Source organism: Sander lucioperca, chromosome 12 (assembly GCF_008315115.2).
Source record: "Sander lucioperca isolate FBNREF2018 chromosome 12, SLUC_FBN_1.2, whole genome shotgun sequence".
Lineage (NCBI taxonomy): Eukaryota > Metazoa > Chordata > Actinopteri > Perciformes > Percidae > Sander > Sander lucioperca.
The window spans coordinates 29,469,131-29,491,281 of NC_050184.1; the positions used below are offsets into that span (position 1 = coordinate 29,469,131).

General features: G+C 39.2%; 2 protein-coding genes across 4 annotated transcripts in view; one reads left to right on the forward strand and one right to left on the reverse strand.

Annotated features, from left to right (window-relative positions):
• Positions 1 to 1,392: 1,392 nt before the first annotated feature.
• Positions 1,393 to 7,323, forward strand: si:ch73-217n20.1 (complement receptor type 1). 2 transcript variants are annotated; one of them, XM_031316732.2, is made up of 11 exons: positions 1,393 to 1,583; positions 1,670 to 1,876; positions 2,941 to 3,040; positions 3,130 to 3,203; positions 4,176 to 4,397; positions 4,530 to 4,724; positions 6,254 to 6,350; positions 6,462 to 6,535; positions 6,625 to 6,804; positions 6,909 to 7,088; positions 7,169 to 7,323. In XM_031316732.2, exons 1-11 carry the CDS (start codon positions 1,529 to 1,531, stop codon positions 7,192 to 7,194), a joined length of 1,410 nt encoding a protein of 469 aa, XP_031172592.2. In that variant the 5' UTR covers positions 1,393 to 1,528; the 3' UTR covers positions 7,195 to 7,323. The 2 variants fall into 2 exon arrangements, with proteins under 2 accessions (XP_031172592.2, XP_031172593.2); XM_031316733.2 differs by having other exon boundaries at positions 4,533 to 4,724.
• A 128-nt stretch (positions 7,324 to 7,451) lies between these two features.
• The window catches only part of scube3 (signal peptide, CUB domain, EGF-like 3), an 84,462-nt gene continuing 69,762 nt past the window's right edge, over positions 7,452 to 22,151 (reverse strand). For both annotated transcript variants that reach the window (XM_031316725.2, XM_031316724.2), the window contains 13 exons: positions 18,146 to 18,268; positions 17,874 to 17,990; positions 17,675 to 17,770; positions 17,427 to 17,543; positions 16,565 to 16,726; positions 16,155 to 16,358; positions 15,423 to 15,584; positions 15,153 to 15,320; positions 14,894 to 15,055; positions 14,612 to 14,809; positions 13,772 to 13,924; positions 10,502 to 10,581; positions 7,452 to 10,221 (listed from right to left, as the gene is read on the reverse strand). In XM_031316725.2, the coding sequence (XP_031172585.1) occupies positions 10,069 to 10,221; positions 10,502 to 10,581; positions 13,772 to 13,924; positions 14,612 to 14,809; positions 14,894 to 15,055; positions 15,153 to 15,320; positions 15,423 to 15,584; positions 16,155 to 16,358; positions 16,565 to 16,726; positions 17,427 to 17,543; positions 17,675 to 17,770; positions 17,874 to 17,990; positions 18,146 to 18,268 (1,895 nt within the window). In that variant the 3' untranslated portion in view covers positions 7,452 to 10,068. The remainder of the gene's footprint in view (positions 10,222 to 10,501; positions 10,582 to 13,771; positions 13,925 to 14,611; positions 14,810 to 14,893; positions 15,056 to 15,152; positions 15,321 to 15,422; positions 15,585 to 16,154; positions 16,359 to 16,564; positions 16,727 to 17,426; positions 17,544 to 17,674; positions 17,771 to 17,873; positions 17,991 to 18,145; positions 18,269 to 22,151) is intronic.

Below are 22,151 nucleotides of genomic sequence, written 5' to 3' on the forward strand. Positions count from 1 at the left end.
AGCTGATTAATTTCCACGCTGATTGCAAATATTAAACAAACAAAAAAAGGCCACACAGATATTTAAAAGAAAGGGATGTACACTAATGTGTTAGTTGTTTTACAAGAAAAAAAATACTATAAAATAAACAGAACTTGACACATTTGTGATTACATCCTTTAACTTTTTTTTTTTTTTTGGGGGGGGGGGGGTTCCAGCAGACAGTATATACAGTATAAAGTGTGTCTGTACCCTAAAGTGCAACATTTCAATTTCCTCTATTGCTTCCATGTAATTGCATCCATAATCTAGTACTCTAAAAGGCTTAGTTGTGTACCATACTGTAATACTTAAAACCCTGCTAATATAGAAGCTAATGCAGAACTTTTACTTGTAATTGTTATTTTTACATTGTGGTATTGTCTTAAGTAAGGGATCTAAGAGCTGTTTCCACCACTACTTCTGGGGTCCAATCACAGTCACAGTAAATCAAAACCATGCTGACAAAGCTCTGTTGTGACTGCAGCAACAGCAATAGAAAAATACCAACCATTTTTTCAGTTCTAATTTAAAATAACCAGAGATAGAAAGGCTGAAAACGCTTTGACCGGGTCAAGAGCCCCATACACACGTGTTCCAAACCAGGGGAAATACAAATATACAATGACATTGTAAAATAAAATTAGTGGCCAGAAGGTTGTGATGTTTCAGAGAAGTATTGATTCAACTGTATGGTCATTTATGGAGGTTGTAGATTGGAGTGCTGTTGAATTATATTCTAATATTTAGTACTTTAGTAATGAGTTGTACAAAATATTAGAAATACTTACCAGTATAATGCAATGGCTTACAATCCATGACATTCATTAGACTGGGTTAAGACATAAAGGGCCAAATTAGCTAAACCATTATGATCAACATTCTTGTATTCCTATTGCCTACTTCGCTATTATTAATAAAAGTGCAATGGGGTTAAAATTTGATGGGAGTTTTCTTCCCTTGATGTCTCAAAAAGTTCCATAGGATTTTACCATTTCCCATATAATTTTTTGTATTTCCATACATTTTTAAATATCCTAAGACTTTCTCCCCCCTATAGAACATTTTTTTCTGTTAGATCTAATATGTATTTTAAAAGTCTAAAAAAATACTTTATTTCATCTTTATGAGTCTAATTGGCTTATAGTGGATTCTTAGAAGATCATGTAAACGTTTGGGATATCTCCGCGCCCAATATGTGCTTGTTTTGGCTTGTTAAGGATAAAAATGAATTGGTTTAGCCCTTAAAGTTATTCATACAGATCACAATATTACAACTATAGGGTCTGTTTGAAATATATGTTTGTGGTGTGTGTGTGTGTGTGTGTGTGTGTGTGTGTGTGTGTGTGTGTGTGTGTGTGTGTGTCAGTGTGTGTGTCAGTGTGTGTGTCAGCTTGTCTCCAGGGCGGCTCCTCCTCTATAAATTGCTTGATCTGAAGCTGCTGGAGACATTTGATTTGTGATCTCTTTGACGATCTGTTTACTGCACAGAGCCGCACGGACGACAAACATGAGGAACGTCGGGTGGAATATTCTGGTTTTATCGTTTGCCTTACTTGCTTCAGGTAATTAAACGAAAAATCCACACTTCGAAGATTGTGATTGTTGTTATTTATATTTAAACTTTGGTTCTTCCAAAAAAATAAAAAAGCTCAAGTACCGAAGGAATGTTCGGCTCCACCGGAGTACCCGTACACCAGACTAAGGGGAGAGCCGGAGAAATATTCCAGCACACGGACGTTCAGCAGCGGGAAGAAGGTGTATTATGACTGCGCCGAGGACTTGGCCCCATCCAGAGGGAGCCCATCTGTGCAGTGTGTTGATGGAAAATGGACCAAACTGACCCTAAAATGCGAAAGTAAGTAGGCCTATCTGGTTCACTTATTCGTTATCCAGTTCAGTAATAAAGGGTTAAGAGACGGTATGTTGTTTTTCCTTCACGTTTCTGTGAGAGATTCTCAGCGTTTAGGCTATTTAAAGAACATTTTAAAAGCAGTCTGAAGTCCCCTAGCGGCCATGGGCGAGATCTACATGTCATTCCAACACTGGTGGTCTCGGGTGCTAACTAAAATTTAAGGACAATCAACATAACATTAGGGCTCTAAATGCCTAGAAAAATGCTTTAGAATAAAAATAAATAAATAAAGCATAAGTATGCAGCTTTGATTTAGATTGTGTCTGTCTTAAATCAATACTCATGCACCAAAATGATTAATTTGTAGCCTTTAATCGGGCAAAAAGGCCAACGTTAAACTATTGAGTATTAAAAGTCCCTTTTTTCTGTCTTGGAAGTTTGCTGACCTCCAAGTTGAAAGCACCTCGTTCAGCAGCATACTGCTGAAAGATGCACCCTTTTCCAAGCCTGTATATTAAAAGTTGTTCGTTGTGGCCGTGTTGGCTCAGTTGGTAGAGCAGGCGCACATATGTAGAGGTTTACTCTCGACGTCGCGGGTTCGACTCCGACCTGCGGCCATTTGTTGCATGTCATTCTTCCTCTCTCCCATTTCATGTCTTCATCTATGGAAATAAAGTCCTCAAATGCCCCAAAAAATAAGAGTTGTTGGTTCCTGTAAGTGTCCCGTTCACAGGATATGAAGAGACCGATCCTTTAAACCTTAAACTCACCTACTTGTTATCATTATTAGATAACATTAATATTTAGAGACAAGTGTCTTTAAAAATCCCTAATACGGACTACCATTTACATTCACAGTCTTTCTGGTGTTTGCTGTTGGATTTTATTGGATTGTAGGAGGTTTTGCCCAGATCCTCTACCAAAACGAACTGCGTTTGGCACGTAGGCATTGCAGCAGCTTACGTGGGTTGTTTTGCAATGTGGTGAAATAAAGGCATCTGTCTGGTTTCCCCCTTATCTTGTAAATCACATTTTACCTTACTCTCTCCCTCCCTTATTTCTGACAGAGAAATATTGTGGCAATGCCGGTGAGCTACTCAATGGAGAGTTCCATTATGAAGGGAATTCATTCGTCGGGGAGAAAGTTTATGCTGTATGCAACGAGGGGTGAGTTGAAACCTGAAAGAGAGCCTGTAAAACTTGACCAGAATAAGCCTCAGATTGAGTGACTATACAGTATATCCCCACGCTGATAGATACACTGTGAAAGGACTCAACTACATGATCTGCAAGAAGTCTGGCTGGACCGGTGAATTCCCGTCTTGTGAAGGTGAGCAATAGAGCATCCTTAACAGTTGCAACATCTGAGAGCCATTCATATTATTTACACACTGGTTGCTGCACCTTAAGAGCTTTTAAAGTGGGCGTGTGTCAAGAATGAGCAACTGGTTTGAATGTGACGCACAATGGAGGTGTTTTAATCCCTTAATTCATTTACATGTATTTTCCATTACGTGAATAAAGGTGACAAAAGATTTGAGTTCAATGTCAGGTCATATTCATGTTTTTGGGTTTTGTATGTGTCCAGAGCTAAATCTATCCACTAGCACAACATGGCAGGACTACTTGCAGATAATGGGCCTCATTCACCAATATCTATATGAAAGTTGTTGTTGTTGTTGTTGTGTGTTTTCTTCTTATTCTTTCTTAAAGTTCCTAAGAAAAGTCTACGTCTGATTTAATGACGTGTTGTCAAACAGCAGAATTGTTCGCAGGTGTGTTCTTAGAATGAATCCCATGCCCATTGCTCCTATTTAACATAGGTAAACGCCCCGTTAATTCCCATAAAAGGGCATGAGATGGCAGGGCCGTGTGCACGCTTAGAGAAATGTCGAAAGACTGGAGGCCTTGACTCCAAAAAGAAAAACTTTAGTAATTCTGAAGTGGCGGTACTGCTGCAAGAAGTTAGCGAAAAACGAGACCTCATATGTAGTAGCGTCAGCAGTGGATACAAGCAGCAAATAAAACCGGTGGAATGCAATTACTCATGCAGTGAATGCTGTATCCAGAGAAGGGCGCAGAACTGAAGTATATAGGTCTAGCATAATTCATACACAATGCAATTCAAAGTGCTTTACGAATGACAAACATTGAATGCCAGAATCTTGGTGAAAACTGCGTAAATGGGGTTTAAGAACAAATTTGTTAAGAACGATGGGTGAATGAGGCCCATTGTTTTCATCAGAAAGTGCCAAATCAACCTGAAGGAAACTAAATCACCTGTTAACATGAATCTCTTCAGAGGAAGGGACCACCTGCTCCACCCCTGCAGTGGCCAACTCTGTGAGCAGTGCTGGAGGTGTTTCTGTATACCGGGTGGGAGACAACGTGATCTTCACCTGCAGTCAGGGTTTCCAGCTGGATGGAGCTCAGCGGGTCACTTGTGGTCCTGGTGGCGTGTGGCAGCCTCAACTCCCTCGGTGCCTGCCTTCACACGATAAAACGGAGTCACCCGATGTAGAAAGTGAGTTAGTACTATTTCTACTGGATAGTCAGTTGTGTGGTTTTTTTGGCAGAACGTCAAACTGCCATCTGTTTATTAAAAAGGAGGTGGTAACACTTGTTTGTATCTAAACTGACAAGTTACTCTGTTCCGCAGGGGGATGCAGTGTGCCAGTAAACAACCACAACTCCAAGGCCCACCTCGCTGACAAGTACATCCAAAGGACATCTTTCGCTTCTGGTGAAAGAGTCCATTATGTGTGTGCGGTTGGATACATTCAAGCAGGCGGCAGCAGATATTGCAAGTGTATCAAGGGAAAGTGGACACCACTGCGGCTGAAATGTGAACGTAAGGGCTTTTATAATCCTTCATTTTTTGTTTCAGGCTTTATTAATGTGTTTCTACATTATTGCAGATCTTAGTTACTGCTAACAATTTTCCATAGCATGAATACTGTGATTTTAAATGTTTGAAACAATGTATATGTAATTTCTCACGCATAAAGCGATATTTATAAAATGTGCGGTGAATATGCGCACCTCATGCCTCATTAACCAGGCAAAAGATGTAGCCGTAGAATAAAGCCTCTTTTAATGACCCACTATAGCCTACTATATGACTTTTTGACATGACTTTTCTAGCATACTATACTATGACGTTTTATCACTTTTTTCGACATACTATGACTTTTTACCACTTTTTCCACATACTATACTATGGCTATCACTTTTTTTTTTTTTTTTTTAACATAATATGAATATGTTTTCAACATACTATGGCTTTTTTTTCGACATACTAATACTATTGACTTTTTTAATCACCTTTTTCCGACATACTATGACTTATCACTTTTTTTTGACATACTATTCTGTCTTTTTTTTCGACATACTATGACTGTTTGACATACTATACTATGATTTATTTTTTTTAATTTATTAATTTTTTTTTATCATCAGTTTTGTCGACATACTAGACTATGGCTTTTTATTACTTTTTCGGGCATACTATCCTATGACTTTTATGACTTTTTTGTCAACATGCTATAACTCATCACTTTTTTTTTTCGGGCATACTATACTGACTTTTTGTCGACATACTATGACTTATCACTTTTTTGACAATACTGAAAAAAAGTCACAGTATAGTATGACTTTTTTTCGACATACTATACTATGGCTTTTTTTTGACATACTATGACTTTATTTTTTCGGGTATACTATACTGACTTTTTTCGACATACCATACTATGACTTTTTATCACTTTTTTTTAAACGTACTATGACTTGTTTAATCACTTTTTTCGACATACTATACTATGTCTGTTTGACATACTCTACAGACTTTTTTTATCACTTTTTTGACATACTATGACTTTCACTTTTTTCGACATACTATACTACGACTTTTTTTCAGCATACTATGACTTTTTTTTATCACGTTTTTGACTATACTGACTTTTTTTGTTTTAATAACTTTTTCGACATACTATGACTTATCACTTTTTCCACATACTATACTATGACTTTTTATAACTTTTTTTTCTTTCACATACCTATACTATGGCTTTTTTTTTTTTTTTTTTTATTTAATCCCTTTTTTTTTTCAGCATACCTATGGTTTATTTCAACATACTAGGACTTTTTATCACTTTTTCAAAATGACTATCACTTTTTTTTATATACTAGACTTAAGTCATAGTATGACTTTTTTTTTTCCCGACATACTAAACTATGACTTATCTATCTATCTATCTATCTATCTATCTATCTATCTATCTATGCCACTGTTATGTAATCTTTGATGCTCTGTATATAAATCTAAAATATTTGTTATGGTCATAATGACCATTAAACTTTTAAATGTGTTATCCTTTAAAGGAAAGCCATGTGGCTCTGCAGGAGAGATTATAAACGGACAGTTTACATATACTGGAGTGGCGTTTGGAGACACTGCTACAGCTGTCTGTGATGAGGGGTAAGAAAAATTCCTTTATACTGCACTGATTTCTTTCATACTATTCTATACATTTAAAATATTTTGCATTCTTCATCTCTGAAACTGACTTTTAATTCATCCTTTTATCAGGTATAATCTTGTAGGACAGGCAACCAGAAACTGCATGAGCCAAGGCTGGGATGGACGTGTTCCTGCCTGTGAAGGTGCAGTTAACGACTATACTGTAATTTTGTCTTGGCCTTTAATTTTCCTTCCTCTTTAGCTGTGCCAAACACTGCTGTATCTCTTCCAGCTGTGGTATGTGCCGAGCCTCCAAGAGGGACAAATGCAGAGATCCGCAGCCCTCAGGAGCCACCTTACACATACAGGAGTGTGATTCGCTATCATTGTTCTGTGGGAACCCTTATTGGACAAAGGCACATTTCGTGCACCGAGAATGGGACATGGAGTGATCCTGCACCTACGTGCAAAGGTCCTTGATAATAGTAGTAACACAGCACTTTTTTAATCTTCATACAACTTTTATTTGCTTTTTGACATGATAGAATTTAAAAATTGACTTCTATGTCCTCACAGAAATAACATGTCCATCTCCAAATGTGCCCAACGCCTACTGGACAGGAGCTCAGGCCAAGCTGTACCAAGACAGGGACACTATATCCATCGAGTGTAAGCTGGGCTACACAAAGATCGGCCCGAGCACGGTTACCTGTGGTGGTGATGGCCGATGGTTCCCTGGCCTCCCCAAATGTACACGTAAGTAATCAATTCTTTGTTTTTGCTTTACTTGATATTAATGTTTACAACACTTTAAACTTGTGATCACATTATTTCAGCTCGTCGCAGCAACTGGGGGAGCTAGTAAGCTAGTTGAAATGTAAAACTACAATATTCAACCTGAAACTGCAGTCACTGGAGGATGAAAATAATGGTCTCAAGCTTAACAAAGTCTTTCTTTCTACAATAAATATTTCTCCTGTATTCCACCTTTTTAATAATGCACTATATTAATTTATATTTTCTAACTTCCTCATAAAACTTGTATACTCATTATACAGACATTAAAATGTTTGAAATGAAGCTGAATACACATTATACAGACATTAAAATGTTTTGAAATGAAGCTGAAGTACAGTATGTTTATTTCGATAAGTGTTTTGGGCAGTAACAAGTACAAACTTGTTTCATTGACCTCTGTACATATTTTTTTTTTTTTTAAACAGTTGATAATGTCATGTGTATCATCTCTATAGACTAAACGGTGAGTGAGCATTTCATGAACAAACAAGCTACAAGAAAATAAGAACACCAATTCCATTCATTTAAAAAGACAATACAAAATCCAGACATTTCTTTACATGAGCAATAACAATTCAAGTGCAAATATCATTATCAACTCTATGATACATCATAGCAAACTCTCATTAAAAGGCAACAATTAAAAAAAAAAAAAAAAAAAAAAACTTAGGTTGCAGGAAAGATGGGTGGGAGGGGGAATTTTGGGGCATGAGGGCCGAGTGAGCACACACTGGGATGCTGCTGCCTGTTGGCATCTATTACATGGATATAATCTGAGACTGTATAAGAGGGTTGGATATGAGTTCTTCATGGCGTGGCACAGAATTGCCCTCAAGTTTGACAATGTGGTCAACTTCCCTTGTCATTCTAAAGTTTGGGTACTTTTTAAAATGATATGATATATGACGTGTACCATCTCACTTACTTTATATACACCAGTGGGGACAAAATTTACTCCCCGAAAATCATTGTTATATCAGAGCAAGCGTTGACACTTAATTTATTTATAAAGGGTTGAACATACAGGTTAAGGGGTTGGGATTATCATTGTGACAAGGCAGTCATCTGTTCCAATTTGACTGCAGTGGTGGTGACAATGAATTTTGAAGGAATAGTCCCTAAATTTTAAGAAATGTATTCATTTTGTTACCGAGTCCTTCCTGGAGTCTTTGGGTTGCTTGGCATCAAGCAGAGACTCCAGGTGACATTTTTGCATGGTTACTGATTAAATGAACAAGATATAATGCTTTAGAGGTGCCGGTACGTGGATTGTGTTACCTTTGGCCAGAGCTAGGCTAGCTGTTTCCAGTCTTTGTGCTAAACTAACTGTTCAGAAGAGTGGGATCAATCTCGTAGTTCCTCAGTAAGAAAGCGAATAAGTATTTCCCAAATGTCGAACAACTCCTTTAACTTGGCAGATCCTAACAAGGTGCGATGTATTAGAACTGAAGTTAAACCATTTTACCCTGTTTTGGTCGCCGTTTTGAAATCAAAGAATATTTTTTACACACCTAATACTTTTTAAATTACATTTCTTGACAGACTTTACATTTTCTTTCTCTGAATAAGAGCATAGTGACTGATAAATATTTTATACAAATATTTTATACAATGAGTCTTGACAAGAATGCAGCCTAAACACACAGGCTGGGTCACAATAGGGTGTAAAAAGTAAGATGTTTTCATTCATTGCACTTGTACTAAAAGGATAGGATGGCGGGCTCTAAATTTAGTGCACAAAACAAAGTGACCCGGCCTTTTTGTGGCGGTCTTTGGAAGAGCTGTCATTATTGGGACAGAACAAAATGTGAGAGGGGTGTTTAAAGGGAGTACTGGGTGTCTTTGGATTTGAGACGGGTGGGGCGGAAAGTGATTTTTAGGGATCCTGCTTGAGAAATTTAGGATTAAAGAATTCAACCCTCGTCTAATTTTCATTATTTACAAGATTGAAATAAAAACACAACTGGTAGTCAACATACAGTAAATTGATAATGTCAAATTGCCTGTGTGTAATCTAAAGTATTGTAGATGTGGAGCTTCCTTGTTTTTAACCTAGAGACTATTAGTGTGTAGAGTACATCAGACAACATGAAGATTGAAGAATTAAAGTGACCTTTTTAAAAGAAGCAGCAAACATAATGTCCCTTAAAGACATTCCTCTCTCTCTGAGACATGTTCCACTAGACATCACATTATCTCATTTCTGTGGCTCTCACAAATGTCCTATGTTCCTGGAATGACAACCACCTGTTTGTATTTCCTTTATGTTGACTTAAAAAAAAGAGAAACAGAAATTATCTGAAGGTTAGAAAACACTGCTACAGTCTAGACAGGCGTAACAAAACAGATTAACTGTTTTAACAGTAAAACCATTGGAAACTGCTCTAAGAGCTCAAATAAAGTAAGGCTTTGAATGACCTGGAATGCAGCTGTGACATGAATTTGAACCGCTTCTCCTTGAGGACAGCACACAGACACTGAATATGGAACTAGGGTTACACAACACTTACAGTCCTACTTAATTGTAGGAGTTGAAAACAGACTGCTCATTTTAGCAAAAACAATAACAAGCTCTAACCGCGCTCACAACACACCACTCCTACTGTCTTAAATTTGCGTTTCTATTTTTGGTGGTTTCATTACACAACAGAAACCAAACCTACTCACATATTCTACATCCCCGCTAAATGCTTGAGCTAGGGATTACAGGCCTGTGCTAAATGGAAACTGACAAAAAAAACAACTAAACCACCAATTTTTAGTATTTCTCAGGTCTGCATAGTGTTTATTGTCAAAGCCTATGGAAAATAAGAGGGTAGTATGTAGTATGTACGTACTAGTATGTATGTTAAGTCCTGTGAGAGTTGCGGGATATGGCCTGTAAGGTGAAGGGGGGTGTCGGGGATCACGATCCGGTACTTCGGCGGCTGTGTGAGCTTTACTTGTATGGTCGCAGAAAAGCCGAGACTTTGCTGCTTATGAGGCGTATGAAGGAGCGGGGAAGCATCTCGTTGGACTCCCGAGTGGTGTACTTAAAGTAGTTGTTTGGGTGAGCCAGCACATCAAAAAGAGTCTTAATCAGTTTTTTATCCTGTAGGGAAGAACAAACGGGTGCAAATGCATATTTTCATCCTTAATAAAATTTACATTTGAAGCTATGCTGAAAAACAAATTACACCCCTATATGACAGCATTGGAAAATATTTTCAATATTGACAAACTGTCTGACTCATGCAAGTACTGGTGTTTCTTCTTTGTTTAGCTGAACACAGGTACAGCTTATTGGTTAACAGTCGCCTCTCCCAGGTGGTCTTATGTACCAACAAGAAACGAAGCCAGACATCAACACAGTAAGACGTAAAACTGCTAACCTTGAGGATTTCTTGATGGTTTTCTGAGGCATAGAGTCTTCCATCTCGCACTATGTCCTCTACGAGCTGTTCATAGTCCTCTGAATTTATAAAAACACAAGTAGTTACTACTAGTCACGTCATGAAATGATGAAAGCAGGCCATCTGTATCCAAAACAAGTTACGTGGTGAAATAATACACAGGTGTGAAAGAATGTACTTAGTATCACCTACGGGAAATTTCGAAAGATTTTTACCTCTGTCACAATACAATGCAGGTGATTGTTTGTGGTGCTCACAGTAATGAGAAATTACTTTGGTAAACCACAGAAGACAGTCAACAGTTGCCATAGGGACGATTTGGTGGAAAGTAGTTCCAATGAAAGAGGGCTGTGGATTATTAAGAGTAACCAGGGGCCTCATTTATAAAACCTGTTACGCAAGAAAAAGTTGCGTGAAGCACGGTGAAATTTGCCGTCGCAACATTTCTCGCAAAAGTCGGGATTTATAAAGAATTTCCATGCGTAAAAATGTGCCCAGTTTTCCGCAACCTTTTGACCATGCGTGTGATCGTGCGTAATGCTCCCAAGGTTTTGTAGACTGCGTTTTAGTGAACGCCGATGGTATCCCCGTTTTCCGAACCCAACCCAGTTTTTGTTTTCCTAAACCCAACAATCCCGTTCTTTCCAAGCCGACCCAGAGCCGGTCGCGGCGCCCGGCGAGGGGCTGCCAGCAACGGGGAGAGGCAGGGGATCCTCCCACACCGTGCAGCGGACGCTAAAGGAGACTTTTAGCGTCAATAAGAACGAAAAAGGCACCTGACCAAACGTGTTGATGTGAGCACACTCTAAATTTTTAATAAAATGATGCTATTTATTATTTCTTCTAACTCAAACGTATTGGCCTTGGTTAATTTTCTGTGAAGAACATAACAAATTATTTTCAATGACTGCACACAGTACAACCCCCTACACCTAACTATTACATATGAGGTATTCCCACACAAAGTTACAAAATTGTTACTTTTCAAGCACTTTCACCTGTTCTGATTAAGTTCTAAGAAATAAGCACCAATAATGATCAAAAATCTTGTTTATATTTTTTACCTTTTTAATAATTGAATTTCCTTGTTTTCCCACAAAAAACGAAAATGATCATAAATGTGATCTCACAGGGGTAAATGGCAAATATAACCCATAAATGATGTATCTATCATTGGTAATTGAGCTAAATCTGTTAAGTATTAAGGCTGTGTAACAAAAATATGAACACCACACAAGGGTAAGGGTTAAGGCTTCCAAACAGGGTTTTGTTTTGATGTTCTACCTCTGTTAGGAGCACATCAATCTCACAATCACTGAATCATGTTTTTTTCCCATTTTTTCGTTTCATGATTGGTCATCAAGGGTTCTTTACAAGGCTGCTATATTCATTGATTGATTAACATGGACCTTATTAGGACAAATATGGGACGACCTAGGGAGGAGCGTGAGGCTCGTGCACGACTGCATTTATAACGAGAAGAGTGCGTACCGGTGTGCGCCGCAAGGTGTCATAAATCAGAAAGACTTTTTGGCGCACAAAATCTTTCAGAATAGAATCTACGCACAATTTTATAAATGAGGCCCCAGGACAATGTTGGGAATAGAGCTAGACCCATAGGTTGGACAGGCAGATATTAGCAGTGGTGGAACGTAACTAAGTGCATTTAACATTTCCTTTTTCTGCAAATTTATACTTCTACTCCACTACATCTCAGAGGCAAATATTGTACTTTTACTAAACTATATTTTTGTCTGACAGTTTAAGTTACTAGTTACTTTTCATTTCACAATGTTCCATCCCCTTCCCGCCCAGTGAAAACCTTGTATCTCCTAATGTGATGATGTTTTTGGATAAACCTTCAGTTTGTTTTGAGAAAAGTATCCTACTTAAGATAAAAAAACTAAATTTAAAATGAATTCAAAAACCCTCTTAGATTAGGTGTTTTTCTCATGAAACTTTTTCGAGATATTTGGTTCTCACAGGACAGCGATGCTACAAACGAATTATCTTTATAGAATATGATGCATTGCACTAGATTAAACTGCCCAACAGTATATAAAGGAGTTCAAATTAGCACAACAATAAACATCCAAGGCAGTAAAATGCAACAACAACATTAAAGTGCTCATATTATGCTTTTTGGCTTTTTCCCTTTCCTTTATTGTGTTATATATCTTTTTTGTGCATGTTATAGGTTTACAAAGTGAAAAAGCCCAAAGTCCACCCCAAAGACACTTACCATCTCCAACAGAAAACACTGTTCACAAACTGCTCCAAACAGCTCTATTGTAGTCCAGCCTTTACTTCGGTGACGAACGTGCGTCACTTTGTAACACGTTATAATGCTCGCCTAGCTGCTAGCGTGGCACGCCCTCATACTCTGCTTCTGACTGGCTAGTAGTGCTGACCTAGGTACTGCACAGGTGCAACTCCTAACAAAGATGGTGTGATGCCTCACTCGGTAGCTAAATCAGAGCTAGAAAGCATGTCCAGACCTTTGACTGGTACAGTACTTTTACTTCAGTTAAGTTTTGAATGCAGGACTTGTAATGGAGTATTATAAGTAAATAATCTGAATACTTCTACCACTGGCTATTATCTTATTTCAGATATATCACATCCGTGTATATGTTGGTCGATAAGTAAGAAATTACAAACAGATGTGCTTTAAGTAATTTAGAGTGTTGCAATTACATAGATTGCACTGACAAGTTTATTAAACTGTAAAATGTCCCACTGAGTACATCTGACTATATTTCTGACTTGATAACCCCATTCAAGCCTAAGATCTTCTGGTAGGTATTTATTAAAAATCCTCAAAGCGAGGCTAGAAGAGACCAGACTTTTGCAGTCAGAGTCCCTCGACTCTGGATCGAGCTGCCTGATGAGATCAGGCAAGGAACTCTTTATCTTCATTTAAATCTCTCCTCGAAATATATTATTTTAGAATTGCATTTTCTTAAATTGTTTTATTTTGTGCTTCTACTGCATTCGTTCTTTTTAACTTAATTTGGTAAATTGCTCCTTGTTTTATATTATTTGTATTTTATACTTCTACATACATAGATAATTCTACGTCTTTTGTGATGCACTGTGTAACTGGCTTTAAAAATGCTATATAAATAAAGCTATTATTATTACATATCTTATTCACAACTCTAATAAAACAAATTTTAGGGATCCTGATCAAAACAGTGTTTGTCATGAGTTTTGAGAGAGATATGAGACAGACTGCACACTACATACCATCATAAGTAACATAGGGGATCTGAAAGCCTCTGGCGCTGTTGGCCTCGTTGGACTTGAAGTTAATCCAGAGACGTCTGGATCGAGCTGTGAAGGCGATGGGCCGCTCGTACGTCTGACATGTCTCGTAGGTGGTGATGGATGTAGCCGACCCTGGATGTAGCACAGAGAGGACAATGGATGATGTAATTATATTACAGTATAGCCACTGTAATGGCAAAATTATATTTAAGCATGATTCTTTATATTCTTGTCTTATTTATGTTTTACTTTGTCTCACAAATGCTGAAAGTGAGTTTTTCTTATTCTCACATGTTGAAAGTAAGAGTCACAAAGTCTGGGAACGTAATGTGTACGCTGAACAGATAGGGGCTACAAGGTCACCCTAAACTATCTGTTATTTCTGCCTGGATAGTTGAGACTTCTCACATAGTTGAGATAAACGGGATGTCTAAACCTTGGGGTAGAAAGTGGTACAGAGAGGAAGAAGTGAAGTGGCTCCTGAATATCTGACTATGTTTGATTGTAAGAAATGTTGAGTCATGTTTAGAAAGGGGGGCATGTCTTTCTATCTCACTGGAGACGCATATATACTGTGTGCTTTTTCTTATTCGTTGAAGAGACCTTTCACACCAGAGCTGCGTGCCTTTTGTGAACCGTGTGCTTCCTGCATTTGCAAATGTAAATAAATACTCAAAGACCAAACTTTGGTTTAATCCTCAAATCGTCCTTATTTGTTTCATCTGGTGTTTTTGATACGCACTCCTGCTGCTAACAAGAAAAACTTCCACTACACCACTAAATTTCATTGAAACATCAACTGGAAAGAGAGAAACTCACAGTTCTTCCTCATAACTAGCACATCTCCACATTCATCCTCCGAGGGCAGAAAAATCTCCGGCACCACAATTAGGATCTTGCGCTTGCTGGGCGGGTTGATGTTCCAAATACACTCCACATTAGCAGGGTAATTACCAGGATAGTTGGGCGACTCAATGTAACCCATGAATTCGCCCATCTCGCCACCACAATGCCTGTCTAGATGTGTACAAACAAACCAAATTAGTCTTCAGCCTGTGTTTAAGAAATCTGAAAACACAAAACAGGAATTTTCACACTCACTCTTGCACTGTGAAACACTTGTGGCACCATCAAAATCAGTGGTGGTGTTCCCAGGGCAGGAAATACAGTAGTTCTGTCTGAACTCTGTCTGATATGTCCCCACTGGGCAGCGGATACACCGGTGTACTGTGGTGTTGTAGTAATGACCTGGAGAACACTGGACTGCAGAGTAGAAATAAAGAGACACATTAAGTAAAGAAGGTTTTGCTAAATTATTTGAGCACAGTTTTTTAGCTGTATAAAAAGAGCACAAGCTGACCTTTGACTTCACAATCATGGAAGGAGCTGGCACCTTCCCGTTTGGTGCCCAGTCCTCCCCCACAGGGGAAGCACAGGGTCCGTCCCAAATCTGGTTGGTAGGAGCCATGAGGGCACGCCTGACACGGTTTGAAACCATCGCTGGAGAAGGACCCCGTCGGACACTGGCCTGGATTAGATTGTAGAAGGTTTACTAAGAAAATCAGCCCCTCGCAGGACCATAAGTACATGTTCACTGTAACATTGTCCCTGGGACCTTAAACTAGGATACCTGCACAAGAGGAGATGTTCCGTGCCCCGACAGGCCCGTGGCCGTCACTGCCGGGGCAGAGGTCACAGGCAAGCTGCCCCTCCTTCTCCTGAAAAGTGCCGGGCGGACACTGGACACAGCGCTCCTGCTCACCATGGTAGTAAGACCCCGACAAGCATCTGACTAAGAGAACATCCACAACGGCTTCAGTCAGAGATAGGAGGACACACTTCACTTTAATCAGTAAAAAAAAATAAACAGATTTTCAGTTTCTTGGTTGACACTTGTTCCGAGAACAGGTGACTCAGTAAACTTGAATATATTCTATATAAACAATACACACTGTAACATCTACCTTTACAAAGCACATAATGCCAATTTTAGTTGATGTTATCGGTTATGTTTAAATTAATTTATATGGTTATTACCGAGGTCATAAAACTTGGTGGTGGTGTACTGGACTACATTTTATTGTGGGGTTTCTAATTTTTTTGTCCTCCCTATTTAAATACATGAGGGGAGCAGAATATCAGAAACAAAACTGAACAAAAACTGAACATTATAGGCACCATAACAGCAGACTTTTATGGCAGTTGTATTGGACTTCATTAGTCTGTACAGGTATCCCTAATAAAGTGGACACTGAGTGTCTTGTATTGCAGGTTATGACAGCATATGGCTTGAGATGACATTAACATCACATGACAGTAAATTAGCCCATCCAACACTCTCGGTCCAGCTGTCCAGTCTTACCACATCGGCCACTGTCCCTCTCCCAGCCCGGCCCACAGTTCTCCTGACTGGGAGCAGCCTGGGGAAGTTTCTGGGCCACCTCGTATTCCAAACCAGCAACTCGGATCAGGAAGCGCTCCTGGTTGATGGACTTCTTCAGAGCCTTGATATATGTCTTAACCTGCTTCTCCATGCGCTGCCTCAGGCAGCTGAGATTGCAACTCCCTGTTTATGGTTAAATAAAAACATCCTGTGTTTCAGTCAGATAAAATAATATATTTTTAGACTTTATTGTAAAAACTTAGCCATTACTTTGTACTGTACATTAGGTTTCAAGCTTCGACGAATGATAAATAATCTGTTGGCTGTACAGTAAATTCATCGCAGGCAGTAACTGCTGTAAAGGTATTGTATTAAATGAGATGACTGACCCGTAGTGTCTCCAGGTTTGACCTCAGCTTCCAGCTCCAAAGTAATGCGTGTTACCTCCTTGTTAGAGGGGTTGCGAGCACGTCGACCTTTAGCTTTCTTAGAGGAGTCACATTTGAGGTTGACAAATGTTACCAGGCAGTTGCTGCAGGGCTGCCCCCCTCCTGTGGACAACATGATATCAGTAAACCCCAACCACACATCAATAAATAATAATTTAGGTTTGAGAGTTAAGGTATATCATGTTGATTATTTTCTCGATTAATTGTTTTTGTCTATAAAGTGTTACAAAATTGTGAAAAATGCACATTGTAATTTGCCAGAACCAGATTGTTTTATTTGTCAAACCAACAGTCTTAAACCTCAACAATATAAATCTTATATGACAAAGAAAAACAGCCAAACCTTACTGGCATCACTGAATGTTTGTTTCAAGGAAAAATGCAAAAGTTGGAGCAAACTAACCAATTAATTATTTAAGCTATATACATTATACTGAATATCCCTTTAAGTAAGGGATTAATGTAGAGCGAGCGGGTCATTATTGCAAGTTAAATCCCAACAGGGTGATGCAGAACCCCAACGCGAAGCGTAGTAGCTTATTACACAGCTAGTTACTAAAGAAATCAATAATTTGACACAAAATATTGATTAAAAAATGTTTTATTGATTTTAAAAATGGTCCTTCGTAAGTCTATAATCAGAACTGCTTCCCTAGCAAGGTATGTTATTCACAGCAACGGTCTGCTATTCAGAAATAACAGACCATACAATAATCAGAATTGAGTATTCAAGAAAGCCGTGTAATAAATGTCTATAAATAACAGCATATGTATACAGCAGCACACACAGATTAAGACTGACCTGGTCCAAGTGTCCGTCCTCTGTCCTCCGTCCTGCCGGTCAGCCTCGGGTGCAGGTGACATTTGGCATTTTTAATCTTGAAAGAAGCCGTCTGCTTCACTGGAGGGGCCAAAGTCTCTACAGACAAACACAGCACAGTGGGTAGGAGCACACTGCAACATCACACTGCTGCCACAGCAAAGAAAGACCGTCTGTGATTGACTGATTGTCGCAAAGTGTTTGTTATAAAAATCTGGAGGGCAGCGAACCTATACAGCTCTGACTGCTGCTGGAGTTGAGCCTTGCAGGGGACTTCCCTCTGAGGACAGGGATACCACAACTGACTGAGTAGCTGTTGTCAGACTCTGCAAAGGGGTCACACACAAACAAAATAAGTCTAGCAAATGTTTGAAATGACTTGTGTTTGGTGTTTTCTTCGTGATTGAATGCTCACTGTGGGCGACATACCTGCCAAATAGTGAGCCTTAGAGGCACAGGTAAGAGAGCAGCTCTCTTTCTTGCCCGTCTTGCTACAGGCCAGAGTAGCCTTTGGTGCCATCAGTCCAAGAGGACATTTCACCAACTCTGAGGAAAAAAATAAAACCCACACAGAATCACACACTGTTGGCAAAGAAAGCAGAGAGAGTGAGAGAAATCACCCAGACACTGGTATGAGGAAACTGAGGCTCTTTGAGTGTGTGTCAGTGAATTAACCACAGGGGGGCAGTGCTGCTACATACCAACACAGTCTTTCCTGTTCCAGTGCAGCTTGTACCCGGGTGGACAGGTACACTCGTAGCTCCCCAGACGGTTGATGCAGCCGTATTTACAACCTCCGCGGTTTATACTGCATTCATCAATATCTGTGAATAAATATGTTAACATATAGACATTTAGTGGACCCACATATGTGTCACTAAAATGGCTAATTCTACAAGCCTACTCTGAAATATAAAATATTAAGAGTGAGTAAACGGATTTCCATTATAAAACCAGAAACACTAAGAAACAATGTGGTCAGTGAATTTAAAATGAAAGAGAAATTGTCCAATGAGTGAGATCACAGCTGTGAATGGGGAGAGGTCAGATCACTTCATCCTGTCAGAGTGTCACATTCTAGGAAGATTAATGTGCTTGCGTGTAAACAAAAGTGATTCTTCGTTTTGATGTAGCCAGCCACATTCAATTTTATGGTCAAAACCTCTTTGCTCATCAGTGAGGAAGACTTGTGGTAAGCAATCACCTTTTCAAACACATGCTGAGCTAAAAAAAACACTAAAAGCATCCAGGATCCAGATGCAGGCTGGCTGCCATTGATGCCAGACTGAAAATTAGTTTAGTGGGTAGAGCTGAGGATGCGGCAGGCTGCAGACAAGCGGCGGAGACACCGGGAAAGAAACAAAGATAATGGCAGTGATTGATGATCTGGCCTGCTGATATAAAATGCTCTTCCTTGTCTCATTCAATTATTCACCCTGAATAAAAACAGTCTGCATGCCTCTGCACTCCCTAAAGAAGATGATGACTTCATCAACAGTGACGTGTAGCCAGAGCTGCTTGGAAATGTTGTGAGAGGTGCGCTGCTTATCCTCTGCATCAAAGCACTGAATTTAAAGGACAAAGAACTCTAATGAATATCTGATGGTAGCGCAGCTCATCTGCCAGCAACTGCTGTTTTGATTTCTTTGTTCCTCCTATACTTGAAGTGTAACCAAATAGATGTATTCTGACCTTTCTTCAGAGTCTTTCTTTGCGTGCTCATACAGAAGAGAGCAGAGATGAGTCAAGTAAGAAAAGAAAGAAAAAAAAGAAGAAAAAAATGACATTTAGACTCAACAATTGCTTTGTGTAATGTTTAAGGAATTTCGGTATGGTTTTTGGAAATCTTGCCATCTTTGTATTCACTTTTGTGTGCTTAATCATCAACATCAGAAACTCCCAGTCCCAACACCGTGATATGAGTTTTTAAGAGGAATTTTCCCGAAACACAGTGTGGAAAGCTTTATCCAATTAATCCAATCCAATTAACTGTTAAGATATCAACTTAAACTCTCATTCCGTATTTCTCTTCGATCTATGTATACAGTACATACTGTACATTTGTCAGTACCAGAGGAAAGCATTTCTGTTGAGGTCAGTGCTGACTGGATCAAGTGAGGTAAATTAAAAAATACTTCCAAAGTATTTAGTCACAACTGCTCCGAGTCTATTTTCTTACCAGATAAGCAAAAATGAGATTGTTTTGCTAGCCGAGAGGGAGAATAGCTGGATATACTCTCACTTGGGAGGAATGTTAACAGGCCTTGGCACAATGCTTGACAGCAGGTCACTGACCTAATTGGGTTTGTTTAGGGTGAGTCTATTGTTAAACACTGAGCACAGCTTTCTGGATTGTTTGGCAGTTATATTTCAGTTGATAAACCACAAAGGGAATAACATAACCTTGGTTATGGTCGGGAGTGAGAAAGTACAACAGGGAGTGCTATAAATCTCTGGGGTTATCTAACAGTTCCGACAACACCGATGAAAAGTGAGAGGAAATCATTCATCACCTTCTTTCTCAACAATGGTATAGAGAGTCACTTACGCCTGACCATCTTCTCTCCACTCAGCAGCTCAGTGTGGCCTGATCACAGTCCATCATGTGAGTAAAAGCCCAACAAATCCAATTCTGGTGCTTTTATTACCTGGACTGACAGCTAATACAGCTGCCTGTGTGGAATGGATCCCGTGAACCTATTAGACCCATTCCAAAATAATGTTTGTGTAATTCTAACCATATATACAGGGGGTGGATGAGATAAAAAAAAACACCCCTTACAATATAACACAATCCAGCAGCATTGCAACCAGCTCTCTGAATCAGTTTCACCTAAGCATTATAAGGTATTTATTGCTGGGCCACTTCAATGAATTGCATAACACTCTAAGATGTTCCACCTCCAGCATGTGGCACTTGCATAGTAAAAACACAATTAGATTGTGACAGTAGAGATACAGACAGGAAACATGGGGAGAAAGACTGGTATAACATGCAAAGGTCCTCAGTTGGGCATGCTGCAGTAAGACAGTCCCATACTTTACTTTTTGAGGGTGTAACTAATTTCACTGTTGTGTTTGTCCAGACTTCATGATCCCATACATCTACACTTTACCTTTCTCTAGTCCCATTCGTTATTCTACATTCTGTTGCAACATTCCTGATCAGTAGACTTGTCAAACTACAGACAAAAAAAACACAGAACAAATCACTGCAAAGCTATGTATTTCGAGTGCATATGCTGTCTCTCTCTCGCTCTCTCTCTGTCTCTGAGCCCTGAGGCGCTGGAGACAGCAGCAGATTCTGACTGGTGATACACACGGCATCAAAGGGCCGCCGCAACACCCTGATGTGTTCTGGCGGGCCTCTTGCTGCCTGCCAGGCAGATCTGACGCGCCCCCACACATCTCCTCCTGACACCAAAAGCTGCTTCTGCTATCTGTTCCACATCAGAGTACTGTAGGTACCTGCTAATGTTTAATGAACATGGTCATATACGCTACCTTGAAGGACCATAACGGCGGTTTTTCATGTTTTAGTCTGTTAACTAGAGCACAAATCACCTACACGTTACATTACTGCCAAGTGTAGCAAAAGTTCTTAAGATTGATTTTCTGCCTTCCAGGCAGCCACCTGTTTCAGCTCATTTCAGTCGATTTAAAAATCAACTTTCAGAGACTTAAATCTGGCTTGAGAAAGATTATCCATCATTTAGTTGCATATTGTTATTGCACAAGAATGCAGCTGCATGCAGGGACTTTTCCATGTTTTTATTTTTAAGTGACATCCAGACCCAGCTGGTGAAAAGATGAACAATAAGACACTGACACTGTGAAGACTTAGTTTCTTTAGTATGAATAACTTGTGGTTAAGAAGGAAACTCTTAAGTGTCAGATGTGGAACTTAAAATTGCTTTAAAATAAAAAAAAAAAAATCACTTTGATGGTTTACCTTTAAAGATGTTTTAAGTTGACTAGTGAAGTAGACTTTCATACATTATCTAACAAGACACAGTCTACAGCCACTTAAACAGCTCTGTGGGACTGTACTTAGGCACAGCAATGCTTTGAGCTACATGCTAACCTCAGCATGCTAACACGCTTACAGTGATGATGCTAACAGTTTTTTTAGAGGGTATAATGTGTACCATGTTCACCATCTTGGTTTTGCATGCAAGCATGCTAACAGTTGGTAATTAGCACTTAACAAAAAGTACAGGAGAGATTGATATGAATATTTTTTGCAGGTATTTGGTGCTTCAAGAAAATTATAGGGAACACCAAATTTATGCAAGTCTATCTGAGGGGAACAAGAAAATATTCAATATCGGTGCCGATACCAATACCATGACTTTGATGCTGGTACCTGAACGATACTTTTTTCGATACCAATTTTATAAAATCCATTTCAACAAAAAGCAATTACAAAGCCTTCATTTTCCTGCATGTCTCTACTACGTGTAAGGGACTGCTCGTTATTTAGTGTAAGGGACTGTTCGTTATTTAATTAAGGGTCCACCGGAGGTGTTTTGTGGCCTCTAACCTAAAAAGACTTGACCCTCCCCTCGTCAGTAATAATTTTCCCATGACCCTCCAAAATGATTTGAAAAAGAGGCATGACCCTCCCCTTGCGTGCAAGTTTGCACTTAGCAAAGAAGTACAGATGCCATTTGATTTTTACAGCCATGATGTACAGGAGTTAACCTC

Bases quoted from the DNA above. Each gene is read 5' to 3' on its own strand.
- si:ch73-217n20.1 (XM_031316732.2), top strand. From the start codon at position 1,529: ATGAGGAACGTCGGGTGGAATATTCTGGTTTTATCGTTTGCCTTACTT. The intron at 1,584-1,669 runs GTAATTAAACGA...AAAATAAAAAAG, and splicing joins GTTTGCCTTACTTGCTTCAG to CTCAAGTACCGAAGGAATGT. The intron at 4,398-4,529 runs GTGAGTTAGTAC...TACTCTGTTCCG, and splicing joins GGAGTCACCCGATGTAGAAA to CAGGGGGATGCAGTGTGCCA.